At 34.6% G+C, this 15,479-nt stretch overlaps 1 protein-coding gene across 1 annotated transcript; it reads left to right on the plus strand.

Annotated features, from left to right (window-relative positions):
• Positions 1-710: 710 nt before the first annotated feature.
• On the plus strand, positions 711-5,309 carry LOC140438841 (uncharacterized). The gene has a single exon (XM_072528485.1). It carries the CDS (start codon positions 711-713, stop codon positions 5,307-5,309), a length of 4,599 nt encoding a protein of 1,532 aa, XP_072384586.1.
• Positions 5,310-15,479: the final 10,170 nt, after the last annotated feature.

Raw genomic sequence — 15,479 nt, forward strand, 5'->3', positions numbered from 1 at the left:
AGCGTATTATAGTTGTTGTTTGCGCCGCAAACAATTATATTAGACTTTTTATTACAACTGGCAACAGTGTGCGTGTCTTCACCCAGCAGTGCGCGCACCGAAGAGACGACAAGGGGGAAGAGAGACTAATAGACATCAAGCAGCAAACAGTGAGGCAGTTTCGGTAAACGACAATAAATTCGTATAAGTTTTCATTTTACAAAAGGCAATGTTTTTGTTTTAAACAGCATTAAAGCCAGTGTTTTACAGTCCACCATAGTTTTAATTTTGCCTAGTTACAATACAATAAACATTATTGGTCCAAACGAGCGCGGATGGAACATTTCTTGACGAACTATAGAAAGGCTGAAACTCAAGTTTCTACGGTTGTGTCGACGCCAAGAAAAGAAAGACAAACACTTTTTACCGGCAAATTGGTAAGTGAGCGATCCTTTTTTATCTATTCCAAACAATAACATTTTTTATTATAGCCTCATTAATTTAATTTATTTGTTTTGAAAATAAAGCTATAAATTTAAGTTTGAACTATATTAAAGTCACCTCAAATACGATATTTATTTTAAGTAGGTTAAAATTACTGCAAAATTCAATATACAGGGTGAATCAATTTTCAACTTAAAATATTTTTTATTTTCTTTCTTTTCAAACATATCTAGCTAACATTACACTATATTTAAACGATCTTTGGTGGTGTTTGCACTCGATTAAACATGAAAGCAGAACTGAAAAAACTCATTTCGCGCCGCACATCGCTAAATTCTAAACTATCAAGCTTTACGAGCATAGTTAACAATATGGCAAATGAGGCAAATATTTCAGAACAGGACATTTTAAAATTAAAATTAAGACTAGAAAAGATAGAACCATTATGTGGGGAATTCGATAGTATTCAAAGCGATATCGATATCAGTGCTGAGGGAGAACTAGAATTACAACAAACTCAGGATAACGAAAGGTTCACTTTCGAAAATAATTATTTCGATTCTGTGGCACTAGCCAAACACTTGATAAGCAAATACGATAATTCAAATTCAAGCAATATTCCTGATAATGACAATATAAATTTGAGTTCTTTGCCTCCAATGCATCTAAAAACATTTAGCGGTAACTACGAGGACTGGATCGAATTCCGCGATACTTACATAGCCATGATACACAGCAACAAAAAATTGGACGATATGAAAAAATATTATTATCTTAAAGGTTCATTAGAAGGTTCCGCGGCACAAGTCATTAAAGAAATTAAATTCGGGGCTTCTTATTACAACAGTGCTTGGAACTCACTATGCGAAAGATACGATAGGGCTAAAATGTTAATTCACAAGCACGTAAAAGCACTTTTTAATATAGAAACAATAAGCAAAGAAACTTCACACAAAATACGAGCATTGGTTGATGAAGTTTCTAATCATTTGCAGGCATTAGAGAATTTAAATAAAAGTACTGACAATTGGGATCTACTCTTGATTCATATGATTACATCTAAATTTGACAACAATATTTTACGTGATTGGGAAAAACATACTAAAGAGATGCAAGACGAAACGTGGAGCGATTTAAAGCGATTTCTAAGGGATCGTGCAGACTATTTAGAAAAAATAGAGGGTAAGATTGAAAAGCAGCCTTCAATACAAGAGAAATCGGGTAAATTCGATGCCAAACAACGGTCTAAAGGGTATGCTCGAAGTTTTACTTCTACAAGCGAGTTTAACGGTACTAGCAAAGGTTGTGTTTTCTGCAAGGACGATCATTCAATTTATTCCTGTGAGCAATTTCTTAGGCTTTCTATTTTTGAGAGGCGCAATTTTGTCAATAAAGCCAAATTATGTCTAAACTGTTTAAGAACAGGCCATATTCGTTCTAAATGCAAACTAGGACCTTGCCGAAAATGTAAGCAATGGCACAATACTCTTATTCATGAGGAAATCTCTAGTAATAAACATGAAAACAATGAAACTATAGCAAACAATAACACTTCTCTAACTACCATAACTGCATTGCCCTCTGTGCAGCAAACAATTTTATCAACTGCCTGTGTAAAAATAGCAGATTCGAGGGGTAAATATCACATTGCGCGTGCGCTTCTAGATTCAGGTTCTCAGAAATCATTCATAACCGAGCGCTTCTTCAATCTCTTAGGTTTTCAGGGTCAAGCTACCAATCTTTCTATCACTGGCATCAGCAATCAGACTTCTTGTTCTTCCAGAAAGTGCAATATATGTATAGAATCACAATATCATTATTTTAAGGCTGGTGTTACATTTTTTATTCTAAAGGAAATAACTAGCAATCTACCTGCAACATTTGTCGATAATGAAACCTTGAATATCCCAAGCAATATTATCCTAGCAGATTCTAAGTTTCTCGAATCTAGACCTATTGACATTTTAATTGGGGCAGATCTATTTTGGCAACTATTATGTCCCAACCAAATCAAAATCAACCAGTACGTTTTCCAAGAGACTCATCTAGGATGGGTTGCATCGGGTCAGGTCGGCCTCTCTAGTTTAAACAATATCAGATGCCACCTCAGCACTAGCATTAATTTTGATTTGCAAATGCAATTAGCAAAATTTTGGGTATTGGAGGAATGCCAATCTACGAAGATTCTCTCCACTGAAGAGCAATTTTGTGAAGAGCACTTCAAGGAAAATACACGTCGTAACAAGAACGGTCGATTTATTGTGCGTCTTCCATTAAAGCAGTCACCAGAATCACTAGGTGAATCCAAGGTTCAAGCAGAACAGAGATTCTACAGCCTTGAAAGAAAACTAAAAAGAAATCCATCATTCCGTGAATTGTACGTTCAGTTCATGCAAGAATACCAAGAGCTTAATCACATGACTGCGATAGAAGAAAACGATTATCCTCATCCTGTATACCATATGCCACATCATGGAGTGCTTCGTGAACAAAGTTTGACTACCAAACTACGAGTAGTATTTGACTGTTCAGCACCGACCACATCAGGGTTGTCTTTGAACCATATTCAATGCGTCGGGCCTACCTTACAGGATGATCTATTTTCAATACTAATTAGATTTCGTCAGCACCGATATGTCGTAACAGCGGACATCGAGAAAATGTATCGCATGATTACTGTTGACGATGAGTGCAAAAACTTACAAAGAATATTATGGAGGGACGATCCTTCCGAACCAATAAAAACATTTGTTCTAAACACCGTTACATACGGACAAGCATGTGCGTCTTACTTAGCAATAAGATGTCTCATCCAACTCGCCACAGACAATGAAAAAACTTTTCCCGAGATAGCGGAAATTATTCTGCGCGATTTCTACGTTGACGATATGCTTACTGGAGCAGACACTATTGAAGACGCCCAACATATTTGTCAAACCGTCTCAAACATTTTAAAGGCAGGTTGTTTTAATCTACGAAAATGGTATTCTAATGACAATAAAGTATTAGATGGCTTGCAGCATTCAAACGATGCATGTATTTTGAAGTTTGATCCAGAAGAAAAGGCAAAAACGCTTGGACTAACATGGTCATGTAATGCGGATTTACTACATTTTGAGGTGGAAACACTACCCATCAATAAAATTCCTACGAAGCGATCTGTTCTTTCTTCAATATCCAAGATTTTTGATCCATTAGGACTTTTAGGTCCATGCACAGTGTTAGCCAAAACTATAATGCAAAAACTTTGGCTCGAGAAGATTTCTTGGGATGCACCCATTCCAAACGATTTAGCAGAACGTTGGATTAAATTCCAATCTGAATTAGCCCAGCTTAGTCAAGTCAATCTTCCTAGGCATGCCATATGCAAGAATTACAAATACATTGAAATTCATGGATTTGTCGATAGCTCTAGTATTGCATATGGGACGTGCATTTATTTGCGTAGTCTAGATCATGACAATCAGGTCCACATTCATTTACTTTGCTCCAAGTCAAAGGTAGCTCCAATAAAAACAATTAGCATTCCTAGGTTAGAGCTTTGCGGAGCACTTTTGTTAGCACGTTTATTCAATAAAGTGAAGCAATCTTTGAGAATAACAATAAACGAAACCATTTTATGGTCGGATTCTACTATAGTACTATCCTGGATTCGCACCAGTCCAAATTTACTGAACACATTCGTCAGTAATCGAGTATCCGAAATTCAATCTCTCACTTCCAATTGCAAATGGCGACACGTATCATCACGTGACAATCCATGTGACATCTTGTCCAGAGATCTATTTCCCAGCCATATTTTGAATCACGAGATATGGTGGTCAGGTCCTCCATGGCTTCAGTTGAATGAATCCTCTTGGCCCACCTCAAAGTTCGACTATATTTTAGACCTACCAGAATTAAAGCAACAGAATTTCACTCATTTGGCCACTGCCTCAAAGTTATTTCCATTTGAGCGCTTTTCACGTCTTAGTCATTTAAAAAGAGTGGTTGCTGTGTGTTTTCGTTTCAAATCAAATTCTCTGCGCTCAGATAAGGAGAAAAGATCTCTTAATAAATTTCCTATTTCCATTGACGAATTAGATCAAGCTTTTCATTCATTAATTCGAATGTCACAAAAGGAATCTTTCTCAAATGAAATTGCACTCTTAACCAATAACAAATCAATAATTAAGGGCAAACTAGCTAGTCTAAACCCATTTTTGGACGATAAAGGACTTCTGCGGGTAGGCGGTCGTCTGATCAATTCTTCCTATGAATTTAATAAAATTCATCTTATTGTTTTAGACTCAAAGCACAAGTTTTGTCAGCTTCTTTTTCAATTTGAGCACTATAGATTAATGCATCTTGGTCCTCAGGGTTTGTTAGCCACTATCCGAGAACAATTCTGGCCCATCGGGGGCAGAAGACTCGCTAGGTCAACAGTTAAATCGTGCCTCACTTGTTTTCGATTTAATCCAAAGACCATACAACCTATGATGGGTAACTTACCTAAGGAGCGCCTCAATTTGTCTAGTCCTTTTAGCTATACCGGAGTAGATTATGCTGGACCTTTCAATATCAAAACGCACAAGGGGCGTGGTGGTTCTATAATTAAAGGTTACATCAGCTTGTTTATCTGCTTCACTACAAAGGCGGTGCATATGGAACTTGTTTCAAGTCTTTCAGCAAACGAATTTTTACTTGCTCTTCGTAGATTTGTTGCACGGAGGGGCAAGCCTATAAAGATATTTTCCGACAACGGAACTAATTTTGTTGGGGCATTTAAAGAGTTAGGTACTTTTCTTTCTAATAATGAACTAACCTTGCAGAAAGCATATACTCAAGAAGCTATTTCATGGCATTTCAACCCACCGTATTCACCACATATGGGCGGAATCTGGTAAGCGGGTGTTAAGAGTTGCAAGCACCATTTAAAGAGAGTTCTTCAAAACACTCATTTTACATTTGAGGAATTCAATACTATGTTAAATCAAATTGAGGCTATATTAAATTCCCGTCCGCTCTGTCCGCTATCATCCGATCCATCCGACTATACTCCATTAACTCCTGCTCATTTTTTAATTGGTCGACCATTGGTTGCATGTCCAGACCGCAACATTACTGAAGAAAGGGTAAACCGTCTTACCAGATATCAGCACATCCAGTTATTGTGTCAGCATTTTTGGCGACGTTGGAGTCTCGAATACATAGCCGAACTTCAATACAGAACCAAGTGGAAAACCAACCATGGCAGCCTATCTGAGGGTTCTCTTGTTTTACTCAAGTCGGACAATACTCTACCTACTCAATGGCGTCTAGGTCGCATCGTTCATATTTTCAAAGGCTCTGATAACGTCGCAAGAGTAGCATCAATCAAGACCCAAGATGGAATCGTTAAGCGGAGCTTTACAAAAATTTGTCCATTACCAATTGAAAGCTAAGGCCCTTTGCTTTCAAGGCCGGGGGCATGTTTGCGCCGCAAACAATTATATTAGACTTTTTATTACAACCGGCAACAGTGTGCGTGTCTTCACCCAGCAGTGCGCGCACCGAAGAGACGACAAGGGGGAAGAGAGACTAATAGACATCAAGCAGCAAACAGTGAGGCAGTTTCGGTAAAAGACAATAAATTCGTATAAGTTTTCATTTTACAAAAGGCAATGTTTTTGTTTTAAACAGCATTAAAGCCAGTGTTTTACAGTCCACCATAGTTTTAATTTTGCCTAGTTACAATACAATAAACAGTTGTCCCTATTCCCAAACCGGGAAAAAACCCTAAATTAGCTGAAGCTTACCGACCTATATCATTATTATCATGTATATTGAAGACTCTTGAACGGATGATTAAAATTAGGTTAGATTGGTGGCTAAGGGATCAAAGTCTCTTACCCGCTAACCAACATGGCTTTAAGAAAGGTTATGGAACCTTAGATTCCTTAACAACACTTGTTGTAGACATTCAGAATAGTTTTTCCAGGAACAGTTATGTACCTGCTTTATTTTTAGACATCGAAGGTGCTTACGACTCGGTATCTCTTACAATTCTCCAAGAAAAAATGATTAAATTTTTTCATATTCCAGCGCAGTTTGCTTCTAACGTTGTGGACTTGTACACAAATAGGATAATTTATTTAAAAGACAATCATACTCTTATAGGACCTAGACTTAATAACAAAGGATTACCTCAGGGCTCCGTTTTGAGTCCTATTTTGTTTAACATTTACACAGCAGATCTACACAACATCACTATTACTAATATTGCATTCAATATTGTACAATACGCTGACGATTTCTGTTTGTATACAGAACACAAAAAATATCAGCAATCCATTGAAAACCTGAATGAAGTGTACGGATTCCATAAAAAATGGTTTATAGAAAATGGTTTCGAATTATCCTGCAGTAAATCACAAGTTTGTTTATTTACCAGACATAACTTTCCTAATGCTAGTACAATCAATTTAGGTGGGCACCAATTTTCCCTTAAAAACACAATTAAATATCTGGGAATGATACTCGACCAGAAATTGACCTGGAAGTTACATATTGATGACATGTTGAACAGATGCAATAAGGGATTAAACTTTCTTAAATCAATTAATAAAACTTGGTGGGGATCGGATGTTGAAGTAAGTTTATTATTTTACAAAGCTTACATACGATCTATTTTGGATTACGGAAGTGTTTTGTATGGATCAGCAAGTAATGTACTACTAAATAAAATCAACGTTTTACAGAACTCAGCCTTACGAATATGTTTAGGAGCCATGAGATCCACTCCAGTACAAGCTTTATATTTGGAAGCCTTAGAACCTCCTTTAAATATAAGACGAAGGTTTTTGTCCAAAAAATATTTAATGAAAGTATACTTACTGAACTCATCTCTATACGAAAAGATAGTCACTTTGAATTGCCATGACCTGACAAATAAATATTGGCAAAAAAAGAAATCTCCCTTACTTTGCGAAGCGTATAATCAAAATATAGCACTTTTAAAAAATATAGATAGAACGAACTACATATTCAAAAATTACTCTTCTTTCTTTTTACATACAGATATTATTGTACCAAATTATAGTGAAAATATATATTTAAATAAAAATATTGTTCTATCTATAACAAGCAAATACAAAGAGGCAATAGCTCTATATACAGATGCGTCTAAATCTCCAGATGGAACCGGATGCGCTTTTTTTATACCATCGGAACATATAGAAAAGAAATTCAAACTGAACCCGGAAACTTCGATTTATACAGCAGAGGCTATTGCAATATATGAAGCTTTATTATATGTAGCTGAAGTTGAGTTTGCCCATATTCTAATTTTGTCGGACTCCTTAGCAGTGTTAAAATCCATTGGTAAATATGGACCACCTAACTTACAAGACTGCCCATACATTTATAGAATTAAACATATTATTCAAACTCTTTTAACTAAAGGAATCAATGTACATTTTCTCTGGATTAAAGCACATGCAGGATTTGAACATAATGAATATGTCGACTTATTAGCCAAAGAAAGCATTTTAACCGATACTGATATTCTACATAAAGTAACGCTTTCTGACAGTATTGTTTCTTGCAAGTTAACATTACTTCGAGAGTGGAGCTACCAGTGGAAGGAATACTCTTTTGTGAACCAAAATAGATACTTGATAATTCAGCCAGATATTCCCAAATTTCCTTGGTACAAGTCTTTTAGAGCTTCCAGGAGGCACATAACCTCCATTATTAGAATACGTTTCGGACACGCATGTTATCCAAAGCACTTATTTAAAATAAAGGTGTTGGATGATGACAAATGTGAGCATTGTGGAGAGGAAAGTGATTTAGATCATATATTTTTTGGTTGTTCTAAAAACAGAGTCTACTCATCCAAACTTATAAATGATTTATTAAAATATAAAATAGCAGCTCCTTGGAATATACTATATTTATTATCACTTGGCTCTGTAGATATTTACAACTCCTTAATTAAATTTTTAAAAGACAGCAAATTATCATTATAATTCTCTAAAAATTATTTAGTTAATCTTGTTACCTTTGTCTTAAACCATTTGTATAACTTCCTCCTCTCCGTGACCTAGTGTTGTTGTGTCTTTTATAAATAAATGCCTTGATAGGTCCCTAGGCGAGAAGAGTGTGTCCCTGTTCTCCTAATATCGATGTAATAATCTTTTATTTTGATAGGGCATTTAGGTAAAAATTATAATGATGACTGTCTTAGTCCTTTTGTGTCTGGCTGTATGACGATAAGTCTAAGCCAAAAAAAAAAAAAAAAAAAAAAAAAAAAAAATTTTAAATGTAGGGAATTCAATATCTTACTATAATACTTTAGTATGTAACTTGTAACAGATACTAAAATAATAAGGAGGCATAACACCTAATTTCGCTTTTAACTATAAATGTATCGTATAACGTAACGTAGCAATCAGTAGTGAGTCATTACTCAGATAAAATATTTCGGTGACTTTATGGTAATTTGATTATAGCCAACATATCTATTACAATTATTACATATAATATGTTCGGTTGTTTTAAAAAATACCTTGTCGCTTGTAAATTTTGTATCTTTCGTTATCAGGCATACGAGTATTTTATTTTTAATTTAGAAGTAAATGTATATATAATATTCTTTTTTCTGTCACTGATTTTAAATATGGTTCACTTATATTCTTCTTGCTTATTTATTTTTATTCGTAATACTTATAACGTACGTAATAACGTACCCGTTGTTGCAAAAAGCAACAACGGGTACGAAAGATATCAGGTATCAGGGGTGGTATTTGTCAATCTAAATGCCGCCTACGACACATTAAATTAGAGGACATTTCTCCAAAAACTGTATGACAAACTGTAAACATCGTTTTATTCGCGTATATCTACAGAACAGAAGATTTTTCGTATCATTCAATGGTAATATGGAGAACGCAGACAAACGGTCTCGCTTGGGGTAGCGTAATGGCACCTACACTGTATTACATTTACACAAATGATCAACAGATACCAGTAGATACTAGGATTTTCATGTAGACCATACATTGCACAACCAAAAACTTTTGTTGCTGGAGTGGAAAAAAATCTAGTAGATGCCTTAAATATAATAAAAATGAACTACGATTTAATTTTAAGCCAAACCCCGAAAATCTTAGGAACGCTCCTTCAATTTTCCCAACACAGGCGCTTTCACAAAACTGAACATCCAATAGTGTGATGAAATCCTTGAACTCTGAATTTCCTATAAATACCTTGTAGATAGTTTATATCGCACGTTGTCAATCACAGAATCTTGTTTAAAACTAAAAGGCAAACTAAGGACCAGAAATAGTATGCTCCGCAAGCTTGTCAGCTAAAAATGGGGCGCACATCCTTTCACCCTTAAAACGTAAATGCTTGCACTTTTCTTCTTGCTTAACTGTCTTTTTCCTTTTATTCCGATATACTCTGTACGAGTACTAGAAACCAATTCGTTAAGGATTTTTGCTTAGTTGAGGAGATATATGTTGTGGAATGCAATTTTTAGATTCCCCATGTCTCTAATAACAAACAGTTTTATCAACGTCTGTTTTTCCTTGCAATTCTTAGAAGGCACAGATTAAAGCAAAATACTGAATTTGGTTTCAAAAATTAGTTTACGTTTTTTAACCAAGTTTGACATCTTGGCGTCTATGCATGTGTCTGATCTACCTTAAGCGATTTATTTTCCTAAACAATATATTTATAAGAGCTTTCTTTATTTAGTATGTGTTCTTATTCTATACGGATTTGTAGCAATATGATAATGAGGTTAAAAAAGTTTTCTTATTATTTTTCTTTCAAATATTCGGAGTTCTTCCTTATTTGTTTTAGTCATTGTCCATTGTCCAAGTGAATTATGCTCTGTATTGAATTGCTTTCTTCTGTTGATTCGCTTGTATTTGGTTTTTATTTTGTTGATTTTAAGTAAAACATTTTTCGTGCTCTCTTCACTTTGTTGAAGATGTCGTTTGCGGAGAGAGTTTCTTATAAGATCAATATCATTAGCAGATGCTAGGACTGCTTTGTACCTTGAGCCATTAATGAATTGCATTTTAAATAGACGTTATTTCTATTTTAGTAAGCTGTTCATTAAATTTTTGAATATTTGAATCGAGAATCTGTATTTTATTCAACTGTTTTATAACACAGAGTTTATTGGCGCCTATCTTCATCTCTGTTTTTTTTGTTTAGCGTATCATTATTTTTCTTCCTATGCCGTCCCCATTAACGGAGGTTGGCGACCACATTTCTAAAAGTATCTCTGTCTTTTGCAACGTGGAATAATTCATCTACAGTCTTGTTTGTCCAGTCACGAATATTTTGCAGCCATGACTTCCTCTTTCTACCTATTCCCTTTTTGCCATCAACTCTACCCTGCATGATGGCCTGCAGAAGACTTTATATTCCTTAGTATGTGTTCCAGGTATATCTAAAATTCAAAGGCTTGAAGCTTCCTAACTATTTGCGCTTTTACTGTCCATATTTCTACTGCGTACAATAGTTGAGACCAGACGTAACATTCAACAAACCTCAGTCTCAGCGCAGTATTAAGATTTTTGTCACAGAACAATTGCTTGAATTTTAAGAACGCTACCCTTGCCATTTAGTCTTAGTCTGAATCTAATTCTTTGTTGATGTAAGCTCCCAGATATTTATTATTAAATTAGGGTATATATTCAGGTAGCTAACTGATGTAAATATAACCCACATAACACTTTTAAATCCAGAAGTCTAATACAAATCCCTAAAATCAGGATATATAAAACAGTGATTAAACCAGTGCTATTGACTGAAAATGTGACGAGAACGCTGACAAAACAATGTAAGTAAAACTTAGGTATTAATTAGATCAGGATTACTAGAAAAGCCATCAGATTTATTTTCCAACTTACAAAGGTCCGAATACTAACCAATACCGAACCGGAACTAATGCCAAGGTCTAACAGATATATAAAGATAGCAACGTCATACAAGAGACTAAATCTCAACGCCAAAGTTACGCTGGCTACATCCAAAGGCTTTCTAATAACTGCATTGCCAAGTTAAACTGGGAGAATGCCCCGAGAGAAAAAATGCCCCTAGGACGTCCACGAATCAACAGGGGAGGTAACATATGATCAGATTTAGGAATAATGGGACTACCTACTGCCCCATCATATTTATCAACACATGCCTGTACAACCAACTGCTATCCAACCTACAATCAATACTTATCTGTTGGGAACTATCAAATCCATTACATGTAGTCAAACGAAGTAGGCTTAAAATAAGTTATCTTAGGAAAGGCACTACAGAAATATTGATATATATTTTTAAAACTTTATTTACGTGGCTAAGTTTTCAATAGGAATGAGGAGACAAAAAGCAGAAAATCCAATAGAACCTTGTTACGTTCTGACTATACTATGATGATAACCTTTACAATATAAACAATACTTGGGGCAACTGTTTGTCTCAATTTTGTCATTCAGAATAATTATGTATGTATTTTTTAAATTGCTAATTTCCATAGATTCTAATTTCCATAGAATCTAAATATATCTTAAGGCCTTTATTTTAAATATACTTTTTTAGTAATGAAAATACGTAGATAGAACCTGGAATATACATTTAACCTTTAATCTCTGGGATAAATCCATCTCCTAAACAATGGCGCCGATATATTTAGTTAAAATTCTGTGCACTTATTTTAACCGTTTATGTCCTTATCATTCATATATGAGTTGTGACCGATATTACAAACTCATTTACTTTTCAGAAAGAGACTCCATATTAACTATACTTATTACTATACAAATCTGATTCGAAATATCGTCTAAAAGTAACAGTGTGTAAAATTATTTTTAATGAAAAGTTAATTAGCCATTTCTTATGGGGTTCAAAAGAAAAGCCTTTACGAAAATTTGAGTACAAATAAGACCACCGTAATCAGTTGTACGTTGGGTAATGAATAATTAATTAATCGGCTAATCAGAATCACCCGGTCAATATGATTTTTGTCAAATCGGTCCTTTTTAGGATCAATTATTCTAATAATGTCTATAAATATTAAGGGCATATCTAGAGATAAAGACACTTTACTTTACTTAACCTTATCAGACATATGCGCTTAGCACAAATGTGACGTATTTCTAGTGCAGAAAATACATAGAGGGCAACAAATAGTGTATTTGGTATTAAGCTGATCGCTGAAAATCACATAATAAATGTAAAAGTGCTGTCTCTGCCGGCAAAGAAGCAAAGAAAAACTTAAAATGAGAGAAGACAAAACCAGTCAGCTGAAGGAACCGTTTAACGATGTTGAGCTTGGATCCACTATCTACGTATATAATGAAGAATAGTACGGCACTGACTGAAGATCTGAGCACAAAGCTTATTATAAAATTTGGACCAAAAATACAACAGTTACTGATATCCAAAGTCTTCAGACAAACAAAGCAAAGACAAAGTTGTTGCCTTGCTTAAACCTGGCAAAAACTCCAACGACCACAAAAGCTATCGGTCAATATATTTATTTTGTCAGCTTTACAAAATACTGCTCAAGAGGTAAAACAGAAGAAAAACTCAAATTAAAAGACAAAAGTTGCTATAGACAGGAAAGATCATGTACGTCACCAATACTAAATCTTGCCCAACACAGCAAAGATGGGTACAAAAGATATTAGGTATGAGGAGTGGTATTTATCAATATAAGCAGCAATTTGCAGTTTTCATTCAACATCTAAGTTACGTTATGCCCTACTCTACGTCCTCTCTCTTGTATGTTAAAGAAATTTATTTAGTCATCTGGGAAAAATTTCTCAAACGATATTAATATTAAAAGGGACTTTAAAGAGCCAAAGCACGCTAAACCGTAAGGCGACTAAACCACACAAAATGGTTATTTGAGAAAAATTATAGCTCGTTCCAGAAAGAATTGTAAATATAACATTAATGTAGATTAAGAAGAAACGCTGAAGAAAAAAACAGTAGCGGTTAGCCTAAATAAAGAAAGACAAAAAGATGTAATTTAATGTTTTGAAAAAATCTGATCCGAAGACTATATGAAAAACATTTCATAGTATAGACATCGAGCGCGGCGATGCCTTTGCCGTCTGGCGGCCTATATCGGAAACTTTTACTACCATTTGACTATTTGTGTACGATTTTGTGTATGGTTAAGTGGCACACCACAAAAAGTGTTTTTATTTTCTCTTTTGTTCAACAATTAAAATGTATTACTATACTTCTAGATGTTCCAATACAATAAAGGATAATAAACATAAAGCACAGGCTACAAAATTTTATTATTTTCTATGTGCTAGTTATTATAAACACATAAGCTATACTACAATTAAAAACTATGACCACTAGGAAAAAATACGGTAGACTATAAATTCATTTGTGCTTTAGCACTATAGTAAGAACAAGATAAAAATCCAAATTCCTACATAATTATATTAACGAGAAGTTAAAAAAACTTTTGTTCGTTATCAGTAATAGAAAGCGCATTTCAGAATATATTATGAAAAATGTTGTTGATATTACAATATCAGATGATAGGAATACAAAAATAAAAAACAACTTACCTTTTCAAAACAACAATCAATCACTTCATTTTATCACGAAAAATTTAAAAATTGCAATGTAATTGAACCCATTTTGTGAGCTATAGTTACATTGATACTTATGTGGCAATTAGCTGTAAAGTCATTAGTCGTTTTCGCCGTATCATATTTTCCTGATATTTTTTGTAGGCAAGCGGTTTAGTTTGTGTAATATAATATCCCCAATTCGTCTCATAATATTTAGTTTTCAAAACAAATATTACGCTAATTCGTTTAAATTTTTTAAAGCACTTTGCAGTACATTTGAAAATAAGTCGACAGTTTTCCTTGAAATCTCTGAGATTACTCCTTGTTAAATTAATTAGTTTCTTAGGTAAGCCTAGTTCTGCAATGGTATTTCATAGTTTTATTCTTATGATTATATCATGTGTTTGTTTAAAATCTATAAATAACTAGTTTAATGTTTTTTTTGTATTCCCAACAATTCTCATTAACTGCCTAATAGTAAATAATTGATCAACGATTTATTAGTTTTTCTAATTCTACACTAATAGCCTCCTATTTGATAGTTCACCTATTCACTCAATCGTTCCAGGTGTATTAGAAAAAATACTGTATATCCTAATAATTAACAGATATATAGCTTATATATATATCTTATATCGCAATAGTTTGTGCAGTACATTTTATTATCCCTTTTGTGTTTGGTATGCTTTTCAGGCCAAAAGGTAAATCTACCTAGGCCAAATCCTGAGACTTGACAAAGAGAACCAAAGTGCGGAAATTACTAGAAGAGCAAGACTAGCATGGGCAGGATTTGGAAAACTTAGTTGGATGCTTAAGAACCGCAAAATACCCCAATACTTGAGGAGCAAAGTGCTCAACCAATACATCCTTCCTATCATGACATATGGAATGCAAACCTAGACCCTAACCAAGGCAAACATGAATAAACTAGCCACAACAGAAAGAACAATGAAAAGAGCAATGTTAGGTATACGACTGTCAGATAAAAAGAGGAGCGACTGGGTAAGATCAAAAACAAAAGTCGAGAACATAGCAACAAAAATTGCCAAACTTAAATGGAGCTTCGCGGGCCAGACTGCTAGACAAAAAGAACAACGTTGGAATACTACAATACAGCATTGGAGACCTTACGAAAGTAAACGACCAAGAGGAAGACCACAGATGAGATGGGTTGATGATATTAAAAGAATAGCCGGAACAAATTGGAAATATGTTGCTCAGGATAGAGACCGATGAAAGGAGTTGGGAGAGGCCTATGTCCAAACATGGACGACACAAGGCTAAGAAGAAGAAGATGCTTTTCAGCAAGTTGGTACTTGCTCTTACTTCTAAATTGACAGAGCAGCTGTTTAACTGCCTGTACTGAACTTTCTTCTTCATTTTGCAAATATATATATGAAAACTAATAAAACTCTGGCTTACCGTTGATTAAAATATTGGATACCCTATACTATTGAATCAACGGAAATACTAAGATCACAC

This window comes from Diabrotica undecimpunctata, chromosome 4 (assembly GCF_040954645.1).
Source record: "Diabrotica undecimpunctata isolate CICGRU chromosome 4, icDiaUnde3, whole genome shotgun sequence".
NCBI classification, from domain to species: Eukaryota; Metazoa; Arthropoda; class Insecta; order Coleoptera; family Chrysomelidae; genus Diabrotica; species Diabrotica undecimpunctata.